This window comes from Pan troglodytes, chromosome 10 (assembly GCF_028858775.2).
Source record: "Pan troglodytes isolate AG18354 chromosome 10, NHGRI_mPanTro3-v2.0_pri, whole genome shotgun sequence".
Classification (NCBI taxonomy): Eukaryota; Metazoa; Chordata; class Mammalia; order Primates; family Hominidae; genus Pan; species Pan troglodytes.
The window spans coordinates 31,281,347-31,294,406 of NC_072408.2; the positions used below are offsets into that span (position 1 = coordinate 31,281,347).

General features: G+C 41.7%; 2 protein-coding genes and 1 non-coding gene across 4 annotated transcripts in view; 2 read left to right on the forward strand and 1 right to left on the reverse strand.

The window, feature by feature from the left end:
* TBC1D30 (TBC1 domain family member 30) overlaps positions 1-8,539 on the reverse strand; it is a 119,281-nt gene extending 110,742 nt beyond the window's left edge. The window contains exon 1 of the mRNA XM_024347705.3: positions 8,386-8,539. The gene's annotated coding sequence lies outside the window, so the exon portion shown is untranslated. The remainder of the gene's footprint in view (positions 1-8,385) is intronic.
* On the forward strand, positions 7,061-7,166 carry LOC112205175 (small nucleolar RNA U13). Its single transcript, XR_002939022.1, has one exon. It is a non-coding gene; the product is annotated as a small nucleolar RNA U13 (small nucleolar RNA).
* The window catches only part of GNS (glucosamine (N-acetyl)-6-sulfatase), a 45,836-nt gene continuing 41,229 nt past the window's right edge, over positions 8,454-13,060 (forward strand). Inside the window, exons 1-2 of one of the 2 annotated variants that reach the window (XM_003952134.6) lie at positions 8,570-8,926; positions 11,247-11,342. In XM_003952134.6, coding sequence (XP_003952183.4) covers positions 8,735-8,926; positions 11,247-11,342 — 288 coding nt within the window. In that variant the 5' untranslated portion in view covers positions 8,570-8,734. Of the gene's footprint in view, positions 8,927-11,246; positions 11,343-13,060 lie in introns of both variants that reach the window. The other variant, XM_522454.9, reaches the window with a different exon arrangement.

Here is a 13,060-nt window from a genome sequence, read left to right on the forward strand (position 1 = left end):
ATGCTCCAGTCCCCATCAAAGCTGGCAGCCTTTCATATATGGGCTGGTCAGTGTTCCTAAGCATACAATGTACTGCACCCAGAATCCAAAGAGTTCTACCAAGCACTGTGCTTCTTTCTCACTAGTAAGAAATGCAAAATGCAGCAGTTTTTTTTTTACTTTGGAGGCAATGTCATGACACACGCCAGGACCTCTAAAAATCTTTACTGAAGTACCAAGTTTCTAAATTTTCATAGAGCCTGTCTCCCACCCCCCCTGGAGCATGTGTATCTTATCAAGGTGTCCAGATGCTAGTCACCTCTTTTTCATCCTGCCTGATCAGCATGATGTCATCAATGTATTGGATGGGTAAGATGTTCTGCAGGATACCTGGGCAGTCTGGATTTGTCGGGGCTGTATTATAACACATAGTCACATAGTTACATATTGTGACACAGAGATGAGTTAACATAACCTTGGGGCAAAACTGTAGATGTCTTTTGTTGTTCATTCTGTATGAATGTGAAGTGTTTCTGAGCCTCTTTTCTGATAGGGACAGAAGAGAATGCATTCACCAAATCGGTGGCTGCTTAAAATTTACCTGTAGTCATATTGATTTTGTCTAGCAAAGGTATCAAATCCAGCATGGCCACAGCGTCAGGACTAATACTTGGTTGAGCTTGTGGTAGGCTATGATCATTTCCCATGATCCTTTCTGCAGGGGCCAGACTGGCTACTTAAATGGAGATATGGAATATCTCTGATAGGGACCACCAAGATTTGACAATTTTGTTAATCTTTCCAAAGAATCAGCTTTTGCTTTCATTGATTTTTCTCTATTTTTTTCTATCCTCTGTTTCATTAATTTCTGCTCTAATTTTTATTATTTCCTTCCTTCTGCTTGCTTTAGGTTTATTTTGCTTTCTTTGGTGTCTTAAGGTAGAAGGTTAAATTAATGATATGAGATCTTTCTTTTTTTAAATATAGGCATTTACAGCCACAAATTACTCTTCAAGCTCTATGTTAGTTGTATCCCAAGCTTTAGTATGCTGTGTATTCATATTCATTCATCTCAAAGTATTTTCTAATTTCCCTTTTGATTTCTGTTTTAATCCACTGATTATTTAGGAGTATGTTGTTTCATTTCCAAATATTTGTGAGCTACCCAAATTTCTCTGGGAATCTTATGTTCTAATTTTATTTCACTGTGGTGAGAGAACATACTTGTATTATTTCTACCCTTTTAGATTTATCGAGGTTTGTTTTATGGCCTAGTACATGGTCTATCCTGGAGAATATTCCACAGGCACTTGAGAAGAGTATAGATTCTGCTCTTGTTGGGTGGAGAGTTCTGTAGATCTCTGTTAGGTCTACCTATTTTATAATGTTATTCAAGTCTTCTATGTCCTTGTTCATCTTCTGCCTAGCTACTCTATCCATTATTGAAAGTGGAGTATTGAAGTTTCCAACTATTATCGAGTTGTCCATTTTTTCCTTTATTTCTATCAGTTTTTACTTCAAGAATTTTGGTACTTTGTTAGGTCCATATATATTTATAATTGTTATATCTTCCTGATGGATTGAACCTTTTATCATCATAAAATGCCCTGTTTTTATCTCTAATAATATTTTTGTCATAAAGTCTACTTTTCTTTATTACTAGTTTCCAGAATTTTGATTGTGATGTTTCTCAGTATGATTTTCTTTATGTTTTTTCTGCATGGGGTTCACTGAATTTCTTGAATCTGAGATCAGAGTTTTCTCTATATGCAGACAGCAACTATTATTTCTTCGAAAAATTATTTCTTCCTTCTGGAATTCCAGTTATGTAAATAGTAGACCCCATGATTTTGTTTCACAGGTCACAAGGGCCCTGCTCATTTTTATTTTCATTTTTTTCTCTCTTTGCTTTATTTTGGGTATTTTTCTCTTGCTATATCTTCAAGTTGACTTATCTCCCCCCCATATTGTTTAATCATCTCTTAATCCATGTAGTGAATTTTCAGATATAGTGCTATTCAGTTATAGATTCTATTTGTATTTATTTATTTTTGAGACAGGGTATCCCTCTGTCACCCAGGCTGGAATGCAGTGGCACAATCATGGCTCACTGCAGCCTGGACCTCCCCGGCTCAAGTGATCCTCCCATCTCAGCCTCCTGAGTAGCTGGGACTACAGGAGCATACCACCAAGCCCAGCTAATTTTGTGTATTGTATTTTTTTTTTTTTTTTTGTAGAGGTGGGGTTTTGTCAAGTCGCCCAGGCTGGTCTCAAACTCCTGGGCTCAAGCCATCTGCCCACCTAGGCCTCCCAAAGTGCTGGGATTACAAGTGTGTGCCACTGTGCCTGGCCCAGTTATATATCTTCCACCTCTCTTCTCAGTTGGCTCATGTTTTCCTTTAAATACTTGAACAAGTTATAATAGGAGTTTTAACACATTAATCTATTAACTTCTTCATCCCTGTCATTTATTCTCTGTTTCTATTGACAATTTTTTCTTCTGGTCATGGGGTCACATTTTCCTGTTTGGGAGCCTATATAGTAATTTTTTTTTTTTTTTTTTTTTGGAGACAGTCTTGCTCTGTCGCCCAGGCTGCTGGAGTGTAGTGGCGCGATCTCGGCTCACTTCAACCTCCATCTCCCGGGTTCACGCCATTCTCCTGCCTAATCCTCCTGAGTAGCTGGGACTACAGGCACCCGCCACCATGCCCAGCTAATTTTTTGTATTTTTTAGTAGAGATGGGGTTTCACCGTGTTAGCCAGGATGGTCTTGATCTCCTGACCTCATGATCCGCCTCGGCCTCCCAAAGTGCTGGGATTACAGGCGTGAGCCACCACGCCCGGCCCTGTGTAGTAATTTTCTTATTCAACGCAGGACATTGTGAATTTCATATTGTTGAATATCTAGGTTTCGTAGTCTTCCCTGAAAGAGTGTTGAGCCTTATTCTGGAAAGCAAGTTACTTTCCTTGCAGATTAGTTTGATCTTTTGAGGGCTGTACCCAAGCTTTGTTTCTGTGGGTGCACAGTACTTTTTACTCATGATAGTTTAGCTCCACTATTAGGGCACGACCTTTCCAGGTTCCTAAGGAGTGCTCCTGATGATCAAGGAGGACTTTCCCCTATGGCTGGCTGGATCTCAAACATCCCAACCCCTCTGAGAATTATTTGTTTTACATTACCTTGGTCATTCTTTGCCTTGCCTTCTGGTGGTGTTTCACCCTGTGAATGCACATCTCAGTGTTCAGCAAAGTTTCAGAAAGACATCTGTACAAACTTATGGAGCTTTTAAATCTATACAGCACCCTTCTCTTTGGAATTCTTCCCTGCAAACTTCCAGCTGCCTCAATCTCCCTCAACTCTGATCTCTGTCCACCCAAAGTTAGCAAGTCAACTTTGTCAAGCATGAGATCCTATTTCCTGCTCTCTGGTTCAGAATGTCCCTCCACCAGGCAAAAAGTTGGAGCAATTGTTTGTTTCTCTTTACATGTGGATCACAGTCCTTCACTATTGTCACTTGTATAAAGGCATCTATATTGCCCTGTTTTCTAGTTGTTTTTAGCAAGAGAATTAGTCTGGCACTGTTACTCCATCGTGGCCAGAGATGGAAGTTTTGAGGTTATTAAACGTTAAGTGAAAGTTACACTTCAGAGGTCATGATGAAAAGTACTATTGTTCCTATAATGAAAATTCCACAGGAATTTTTCAACTAATAGCTGAATTGGATGCATTTTTGCTTAAGCTCTTGGAAAAACATGTCAAAATGAAAACACGACTTATTTTACTAAAACAATTTATGGAAAAAATTGAAATAATGAAAAAAATGTTTAAAAAGTGGTAAGTCAAACACATAACCAAACACCAAATAATATTATATATTCTATTCTAGATATGACAACCACTGATGAGTTGGCAATTATTGGGCACTACTTTCTAACAGGAAAACCTATGAGCAATTTTTAAATATTTTTAGCCAACTGAAAACATCTGAGACATTATTCAACAAAGTAAAACAAGATTGTTATTTTAACCTGTGGTTAAACAGCATTTATAATCAGTCATCTGTTAACACAGCTATTATAATGATTAGGAAAAAGGGCTGCATGCTCTTTAAAAAACAACTTGGCTAGGCTGGGCATGGTGGCTCATGCCTGTAATCCCAGCACCTTGGGAGGCCAAGGTGGGTGGATCACCTGAGGTCAGGAGTTCAAGACCAGCCTGAGGTCAGGAGTTCGAGACCAGACCAATATGGTGAAACACTGTCTCTACTAAAAATACAAAAATTAGCTGGGTGTGGTGGTGTACACCTGTAATCCCAGCTACTTGGGAGGCTGAGGCAGGAGAATCGCTTGAACCTGAGAGGTGGAGGTTGTAGTGAGCCGAGATCATGCCACTGCACTCTAGCCTGGTGACAGAGCAAGACTCTATCTCAAAAAAAAAAAAAAAAATTAATAGGATACAAAACCAAAGTGATAAAGATGAATGAGAAAGTAAAGAGAAATTATCCTGACATTAAGAAGTAAAGAGTAACAAAAAAAAGTTTAAATCATAAGAAAAACAGTAATTCATTAAGAGGAAGAGAATAATCATTTCACACTCTATATGTATATGAAAACATCATGTTGTACACCTTAAATACACATAATTTTGTTGTCAATTATATCTCAATAAAGCTGGAAAGAGGAAGAGATAAATTGCAAATGAAAGTAATAAATAGGCTATTAAATTGACAACTTGTGAATTATATAAACTCATTGAAAAATATTCAAATTTCTTTCGATTTGATCTCACACTAGCATTGAGGAAGATAACATAAAACTCACGCCTATAATCCCAGCACTTTGGGAGGCTGAGGCGGGTAGATCACCTGAAGTCAGGAGTTCGAGACCAGCCTGGCCAACATGGCGAAACCCCATCTCTACTAAAAATACAAAAATTAGCCGGGCATAGTGATGCATGCCTATAATCCCAGCTACTCAGGAGGCTGAGGCAGGAGAATCGCTTGAACCTGGGAGGTGGAGGTTGCAGTGAGCCAAGAGCGCAGACAGATCAAGACTCCATCTCAAAAAATAAAATAATATAAAATAAAATGCAGAATGTCACGAAATGCCTATGTTAAGAGGATATTTGATAGAGTTTTCTGAAATTTGACAAAAATACTAAACATATATATAAAACCAATAATGAACTGAGCAGGTGAAAAATAACTTTTCTGAATTATCACCAATAAAAAGCAAATACTGATCAAACACACTAGAGAAAAAACTAAATTATCTTTCTATTCTCTTTAGAAAATATTATAAACTAACATCATATGAAGAGATGATTAAAGAGCACATAGCCATATAATGTAAGGGGGAAAAAGTATGAAGAAGTATGCCTGGCAGTTACTTAATAAAAATGTTATGTTAAATTTTTGCATTATTTGTAATATTTTTCAACTTTTAAAAATTTATAACGTTATATTTTGTTTTAGTCTAAATACATATTCAGTTGTGTACCTACTTTTGTATCTAAAATTGTTATTCTTTTTCTTAAGGAGCCTCCACTCGCCAAATGCACATAAACTTCAGGCTCCACAAAATTTGAATCTGTCCCTGTTATCCACTTTTCTCTCCACCTAATTGGTCTACCCTCACCCATGCTTGTCCTCTTCCAATCTGTTCTTCATGCCACAGTCTAAAGGATCTTCTAAAAGTTCATGTATGATTATATTTCTCTTACATTCTTTCAGTAATTTCCAATTAGCCTTACTATAAAAACCCAAGTCCTTAAAATAGGATCTGGGTCCTCACCACCTCTCTCCCTCTGCTCTAACCACACTGGCTTCTTTTAGTTATTGCAATGCACCAGCTCAGAACCTTTGCATATGCTGTACTCTGTGCTTAGGAGACATTCCACCACCCCAATACTCCATTAACAAATTATCTCCTACTCAAACTTCAGATTTCACTCAAAGATCACTTCCTCAGGGCACCTTAGACTAAATCAGCCTCCCACCACCTTAAATGCTCATTGCACCCTTTACTTTTCCTTCATAGCATGTCTATTTGTAATCATATACAAGATACAAGATTAGATTGTCCATCTCTCTGCCATTAGACTGCAAATTCCATGAACGAGGGACAATGTCTCTTCAGCACTAGTGTAGCAGTGTTACCGGAAAGGGGTCCTGATCCAGACACCAAGAAAGGGTTCTTGGATCTCGAGCAAGGAAGATCAGGACAAGACCATAGAGTAAAGTGAAAGCAAGTTTATTAAGAAAGTAGAGGAATAAAAGAATGGCTACTCCATAGGCAGAGCAGCCCGAGGGCTACTCGTTGCCCATTTTTATGGTTATTTCTTGATGATATGCTAAACAAGGGATGGATTATTCATGCCTCCCCTTTTTAGACCAGAGAGGGTACCTTCCTGACACTCCCCTGGCGTTTGTAAACTGTCATGGCGCTGGTGGGAATTTAGCAGTGAGGACGACCAGAGGTCACTTTCATCACCATCTTGGTTTTGGTGGGTTTTAGTCGGCTTCTTTACTGCTACCTGTTTCATCAGTAAGGTCTTTATGACATGCATCTTGTATCTTGTATCTTTATGACCTCCTATCTCATCCTGTGACTTAGAATGCATAACCATCTGGGAATGCAGCATAGCAGGCCTCAGCCTTATTTTACTCAGCCCCTTTTCAAGATGGAGTTGCTCTGGTTCAATCGCCTCTGACAGCAGCATCCTGAACAAAGTGGGCAACTAATTACACAATTTCTGGCCTCAAATAGTTTATAATCTAACCTTGAAAAAAATAGAAAAGAAACAATTTTACAATTTGGGGCTTCGATACAGATGAAATAGGTTATTTTTTTGTGCAAGAAAGTCTTCCTGGAAGTCTTGAAACCTGAATACAGAAGGATTAGTTATTCTAACCAGCTTGAAAAATTGGCCTAGGCCAAGGCTGTAACCAAGTATTCTGGTTGTCTAGGAACTGCTCTGACCACATTTCCGGCATAATTGTTTCTTGCAGAAAAACTACTTCAGTTTTTTTAAAGCTTCTTTTGCCTTCTGTAGGCTTACTTAAAAAAAAAAAGTATTAAGATCCTTTTGTGGTTCATAAGCCTGATGATTGGGTTTTCATGCTATTGTGTGAGTTACCACCCCTACCTCAAACCTTGTTAGGACTCCGCGCATTACCCCTCTGTGTGAAAAAAACAAAGTAATAAAGGTAATTTTTTTTTTTTGCATAAGCCCTATCCTTGTACACATGAGGTTTCAAAGTGTTTCCATCATTATTTTTACCTTATAGTATAGTGTTTTCACGAGTTTTTTTTTTTTTTTTTAATACTTTAAGTTCTGGAATAGTTTTCACGAGTTTTAAGAGACTCTTCTTGGCAAACAGTTCAACTCAGAGAAAATACTTTTACCAGCAAGGAGGTATACCTTGTTATATCGGTCTGGGGATATGACTTGACAGTTCACCTTGCCAAGAAGATCTCTGTGATTTTTTGTTTGTTTGTTTGTTTTGAGACAAGAGTCTCGCTCTGTCCCCGAGGCCAGAGTGCAGTGGCTCACTGCAAGCTCCGCCTCCCGGGTTCAAGCGATTCTCGTGCCTCAGCCTCCCGAGTAGCTGGGATTACAGGCATCTGCCACCACACCCAGATAATTTTTGTATTTTAGTAGAGACGGGGTTTCCCCACGTTGGCCAGGCTGGTCTAAAACTCCTGACCTCAGGTGATCCACCCGCCTCCCAAAGTGCTGGGATTACAAGCGTGAGCCACCGCGCCCACGGTGGGCGGTGAGAGGAGAGGGGCAAAGTCTAATTATTCCAGAGCGACCACAGAAATATCTGGAGCTAGTTTCAAGGGCTATTCCCCGCTAAAGATTACTTAATAATGCAGTTGGATGACCACGTTTCAAGATTTTTGTTCGATCTGCACATCCTCCAACATGTTCCAAGAGGGTGTTTAAAAAGTCACCAAGGACCATTAGGATAACCATTAGGATAAAGCTGTCAGGACATCCCTAAATTGTTTGAAACTACGATGTCTGCTGAGGAAAGCAGAACATAATTAGGCTTTGGAGTTAAGAGAGCTAACCAGTTCCGAATTTAATGTCTGAGCCAAATGAGAATGTTAAGATTTATCTCACAAGTTGTAAAGAAAATTAAAAACGATTAAACATCCGGGCCTTGAATAAGTGCCCGTCGACTTGGGGATTAAATATGGTAGAGTCCACTTTCCTCACCAGCTGATGATAATATCTGTTATGTACAGTCCTCCTTTCTCTTCCTTAATCGGTTGGTTAGTATTTGCCAACTCTTTCCTGCTTTTCATCTTCTCTTCCCCCCATTTAAATCTTTCCACCAAGCGCTCAGAAACACGTCCTACCAGAACGCAACCCGAGCCTGCGCGAGAGGTACGTACAGGTCTTGACCTTTTCCCGGTTCTCCGCCCTTTTCTCCGGTTCTCCGCCCTTTTTTCCGGTTCTCCGCCCTTTTTTCCGGTTCTCCGCCCCTTTTCCGCCACTGCCTGATGCCTCCCTCCCGGCTGCGCCAGTCCGCGGCCCCGCCCACGCCGGCCGTCACGTGACCGCGCAGCGTGCTCCGCCCCCTGTCCCCGGCTCACGTGATCGCGCCTAGGGAGAAAACGTCTGACCCCAGCCACCGGCCTTCAAGGCACGGCTTTTTATTCCTTCGGCTGGTCGGCCTCTCGCCCTTCAGCTACCTGTGCGTCCCTCCGTCCCGTCCCGGGGTCACCCCGGAGCCTGTCCGCTATGCGGCTCCTGCCTCTAGCCCCAGGTCGGCTCCGGCGGGGCAGCCCCCGCCACCTGCCCTCCTGCAGCCCAGCGTTGCTACTGCTGGTGCTGGGCGGCTGCCTGGGGGTCTTCGGGGTGGCGGCGGGAACCCGGAGGCCCAACGTGGTGCTGCTTCTCACGGACGACCAGGACGAAGTGCTCGGCGGCATGGTAACTCTTCTGTTTCTGCCCCGCCCCTCTATCTCTTGGGCTGACTCCCCGGTTTGTTGCTCTCTTTCCCGGTCCCCACCACCCTCCTCCCCGAACTGGCTGTCTTATCCTTGGGTAGGTTTGGTTTTCCCACCTGAGGCCCTTTATGCCGGTGTAAGGGACTGCAATACTCTTTTCCTTTCTGGATTGAGGCACATGCGTACAGCACACAGAGCTTCTAGTCTGGACCGTACTGCTGTGGAGTTTACGTTAATATCTCAAGATAAACATGTGGAGACCAGTGGAGGATGGGTTGAACCAATGAGGATCAGGTGCTGTCTAAGAGCACTCAAGGCCTGATTGTTTTTCTTTTGGATTAGAGGATCACAGACAAGTCCAGTCCCCTTTATGAGGGACCTAGACCACCTCCACGTTTGTGCCTGTATACAATGTCTGTATCTGATGTCAATAAAAATAAGCCTGGGCCGGGTGCGGTGTCTCACTCATGTAATCCCAGCACTTTGGGAGGCCGAGGCGGGCGGATCAGAAGGTCAAGAGATCGAGACCATCCTGGCCAACATGGTGAAACCCCGTCTCTACTAGAAATACAATAATTCTATCTGGGCGTGGTGGCGCGCAGCTGTAGTCCCAGCTACTTGGGAGGCTGAGGAAGGAGAATCGCTTGAACCCGGGAGGCGGAAGTTGCAGTGAGCCGAGATCGCGCCACTGCATTCCAGCCTGGCGACAGAGCGAGACTCCGTCTCAAAAAAAAAAAAAAAAAAAAAAAGGCCTGAAGTGAACTAATCTGGTAGGCCGACCGTCGAACTATTGAGGGTGTGTGTTGCCTTACAAGAATCAAGAAAATTCAATTAGTGTGATTGAACACCTGACTGTTGCATTAGAGACTGTCAGTGTTTCATTTTCTATCTAATGGGTGTTGTCACAAGACTTCATTTTTTTTCCAGTGTTAATTTTGCTTGTGTATTGCAGAATTATGGAATGTGTGACCTTTGGAAACATCCACTCCAACCCCTTCCCCATGGAGGCCCAGAAAGCAACTTGCCCAAGACATGAGTAGTTGAGGCAGAGTCCTCTGACCCTGGGTTCAGCATTCCTCTCTTCGCTTTAAAACCAAATGCTTTATTGCTTTCTTCGTTTCAGTTCTCTTTTTGCTTTCAGCTGAATGCTGAGACTATGAAATACAACAGGCAAGACGTTCCTAACTTTTCTTGTGTAGTTACACACCCTAGCGCAGTGTCCTTCAAACCTCTGGTCCCAACCCTTGAGTGAGTTGTGAAATCAGTTTAGTGAGTAACTACCAACATTTTTTATTTCCTCTGGAATAGAATAGAATAGAAAAGGTCCATGTGTGTGAGTGTGTGTGTTACACTTGATAAAGGTAATCATTATCTATCTCTCTTTCTTCCCGAGTTGTAAAATATATTTCTTAGGTTGATGCTCAAGAGCTTGAGAGTCTTTTATAGCTGATGTTTTAAGAGGCTTGCATTTTGACTACACATTTCTTCCTGCCATATATGCTTCATTGTCTGTTAGTTTCTACCAAGCCATGTTGACATCGGTCTTAATTTAATTTTCCTCCTACACTTTAGGTTCACTACTCTTCCAACTACTGCACTTACTTGTCTGCTCACAAAATTCCTTTTTTATTAAAAAAAAGAAAAAAATGTGTCCTTGAAGAGTGTTTTGACCAGAAAAAGCAAGCCTTCTCTAGCAGTGACTTAAGTACTCAGTTAAAAGGTCAGGCTTTTTTAGGTGTTGAAAACAAAATTGATTACTTAAATATAAGGTATTCAGAGTTGTTTCTTCAATTTTTATAAACCACGGCTGTAGTCTGTGTGTATTGAGGTCTCTTCCTTTTAGTATGTTAATCCAATTTGCTTCGTTAAGCCAGCAGCAGATTTTTTGAGTCAGGGTCTTGCTCTGTCATCCAGGCTGGAGTGCAGTGGTACAATCAAGGCTCATTGCAGCCTTGAACTCCTAGTCTCAAGCAGTCCTCCTGCCTCAGTCTCCCTAGTAGCTGGAACTACAGGCACATGTCACTACGTCCAGCTAATTTTAAAATATTTTGTAGAGGCAGGATTTCTCCATGTTGCCCAAGTCGGTCTTGAACTCCTGGACTCAAGTAACTCTTGAACTCCTGAACTCTTGAACTCCTGGACCTCAGCCTCCCAAAGTGCTGGGATTACAGGCATGAGCCACTGTCTCGGCCCAGATTCTTTTTTTTAATAAGTGTTTCTACTGGAGAGAGGTACCAAAATTGAGTGGAGGGCATAAGTCAAACTTAATGTTCCAAACTCAAGAATTCTGGCTTCTCTTCTAGGCTTTTTCAGAATATTCTACCACTAATTGTCAAACAGGACTCCAAGGGGAAGAGCTAAGACAAGAGCATTTGAGAACTTACTTGGAGCCGAGCAGAGTACGAGGATTTTTATACTTGTGCTTCAGTCATCACAGGAGTCCTCTGCTGTACATAGTATCCTTATCTTAAAAGGAAACTAAAACTGGAAGGTGGTTAAGTGACATGACTAAGTTCATATAGCTAATATTGGACAAAGCCTGGGTATCTTATGACCTCAGATCACCATGCTTTTTCTCCTATTCTAGAATACTGTGATAATAATCAGATTTCATTCCACATACCCACACCAGCATAATCACACCATAGGTCAGAGAGTCTGCAGGTGACATTCGGGGATGCCAGTGACATCATGGAACTCCTTAATTTATATGTAAAACTTTGTGTATAATGTCTTCATTTTTGTGGAAAGAGCTCTAACCTAAAAAAGATTACAGATTGCTGCCATAGTTGGCAAAATAAACAGTGGTTAACCCCCACCAAACTCACTCAGGTCAAAGGATTGTATATAGCATTTACAACATGATTTAGATTTATAGTGGAATTTTTCAGGCATCTTTGAAATGCTCTTTTATATAGTAGCATCGTCTTTAACATTTCATTGTATTTGTTCCAGGTATCTGTGGGACTCTGTTTTTATTTTTTATTTTGCCAGGACACTGTTCTTATCACTTTCTTGATTTTATTTAAACATCATTATAGTGTGGTGGACACACTGTTCTTCACAGAAGCATAAGCTGCTCTTTTAAAAATAAGTCACGGCCGGGCGCGGTGGCTCACGCCTGTAATCCTAGCACTTTGGGAGGCCGAGGTGGACAGATCACGAGGTCAGGAGTTCAGGACCAGCCTGGCCAGCATGGTGAAACCCTAAAATACAAAAATTGGCCGGGCATGGTGGTGCGTGCCTGTAGTCCCAGCTACTCGGGAGGCTGAGGTGGGAGAATCACTTGAACCCAGGAGGTGGAGGTTGCAGTGAGCTGAGATTGTGCCACCGCACTCTAGCCTGGGTGACAGAGCAAGACTCCATCTCAAAAAAAAAAAAAAAATCATTTACTCTAAGAAAAGTGACATTTGGCCAAAACCGCAGGCAAGTGAAAGAAGAAACTATGATGAAAGGTAGGGGAAGAATAATTTTTTTTTTTTTTTTGAGTTGGAGTCTTGCTCTGTCACCCAGGCTGGAGTGCAGTGGCGCGATCTCGGCCCACTGCAACCTCCGCCTCCTGAGTTCAAGCGATTCCCCTGTCTCAGCCTCCCAAGTAGCTGGGTTTACAGGAACCCACCACCACGCCCGGCTAATTTTTGTATTTCTAGTAGAGACGGGATTTCACCATGTTGGCCAGGCTGATCTTGAACTCTTGACCTCAAGTGATCCGCCCACTTCAGCCTGCCAAAGTGGTGGGATTACAGGTGTGAGAATAAATATGTCATTGCTTCACTGAAAGCAAAACAATTTCCATTGTTAGCCACAGAATTATCAGAATTGTCGTTTCAGAGCAACTGTGCGTGGAACCAGGAAAGTAAATGATTCTTTAGGGTTTTAATGAAAAGGATTCTGCTTGGGGTGAGTAGAGTAACATGTTTGCCCACATGAAGGCATGAAGTTGGCTGCTGCTTAAAGACTGTTGCATGGCCTTAACTTGACCAGCCACTGTCTTTGCTTAGATCTTAAGGATTCATTTTACATTCTAATTAGCATAGAGACACATGACACATTTTGAGTAGTGTGGTTTCTTGTTTGGGACTTTTTCAATTAAGCACGGATTATGGTTGTCTTTTGT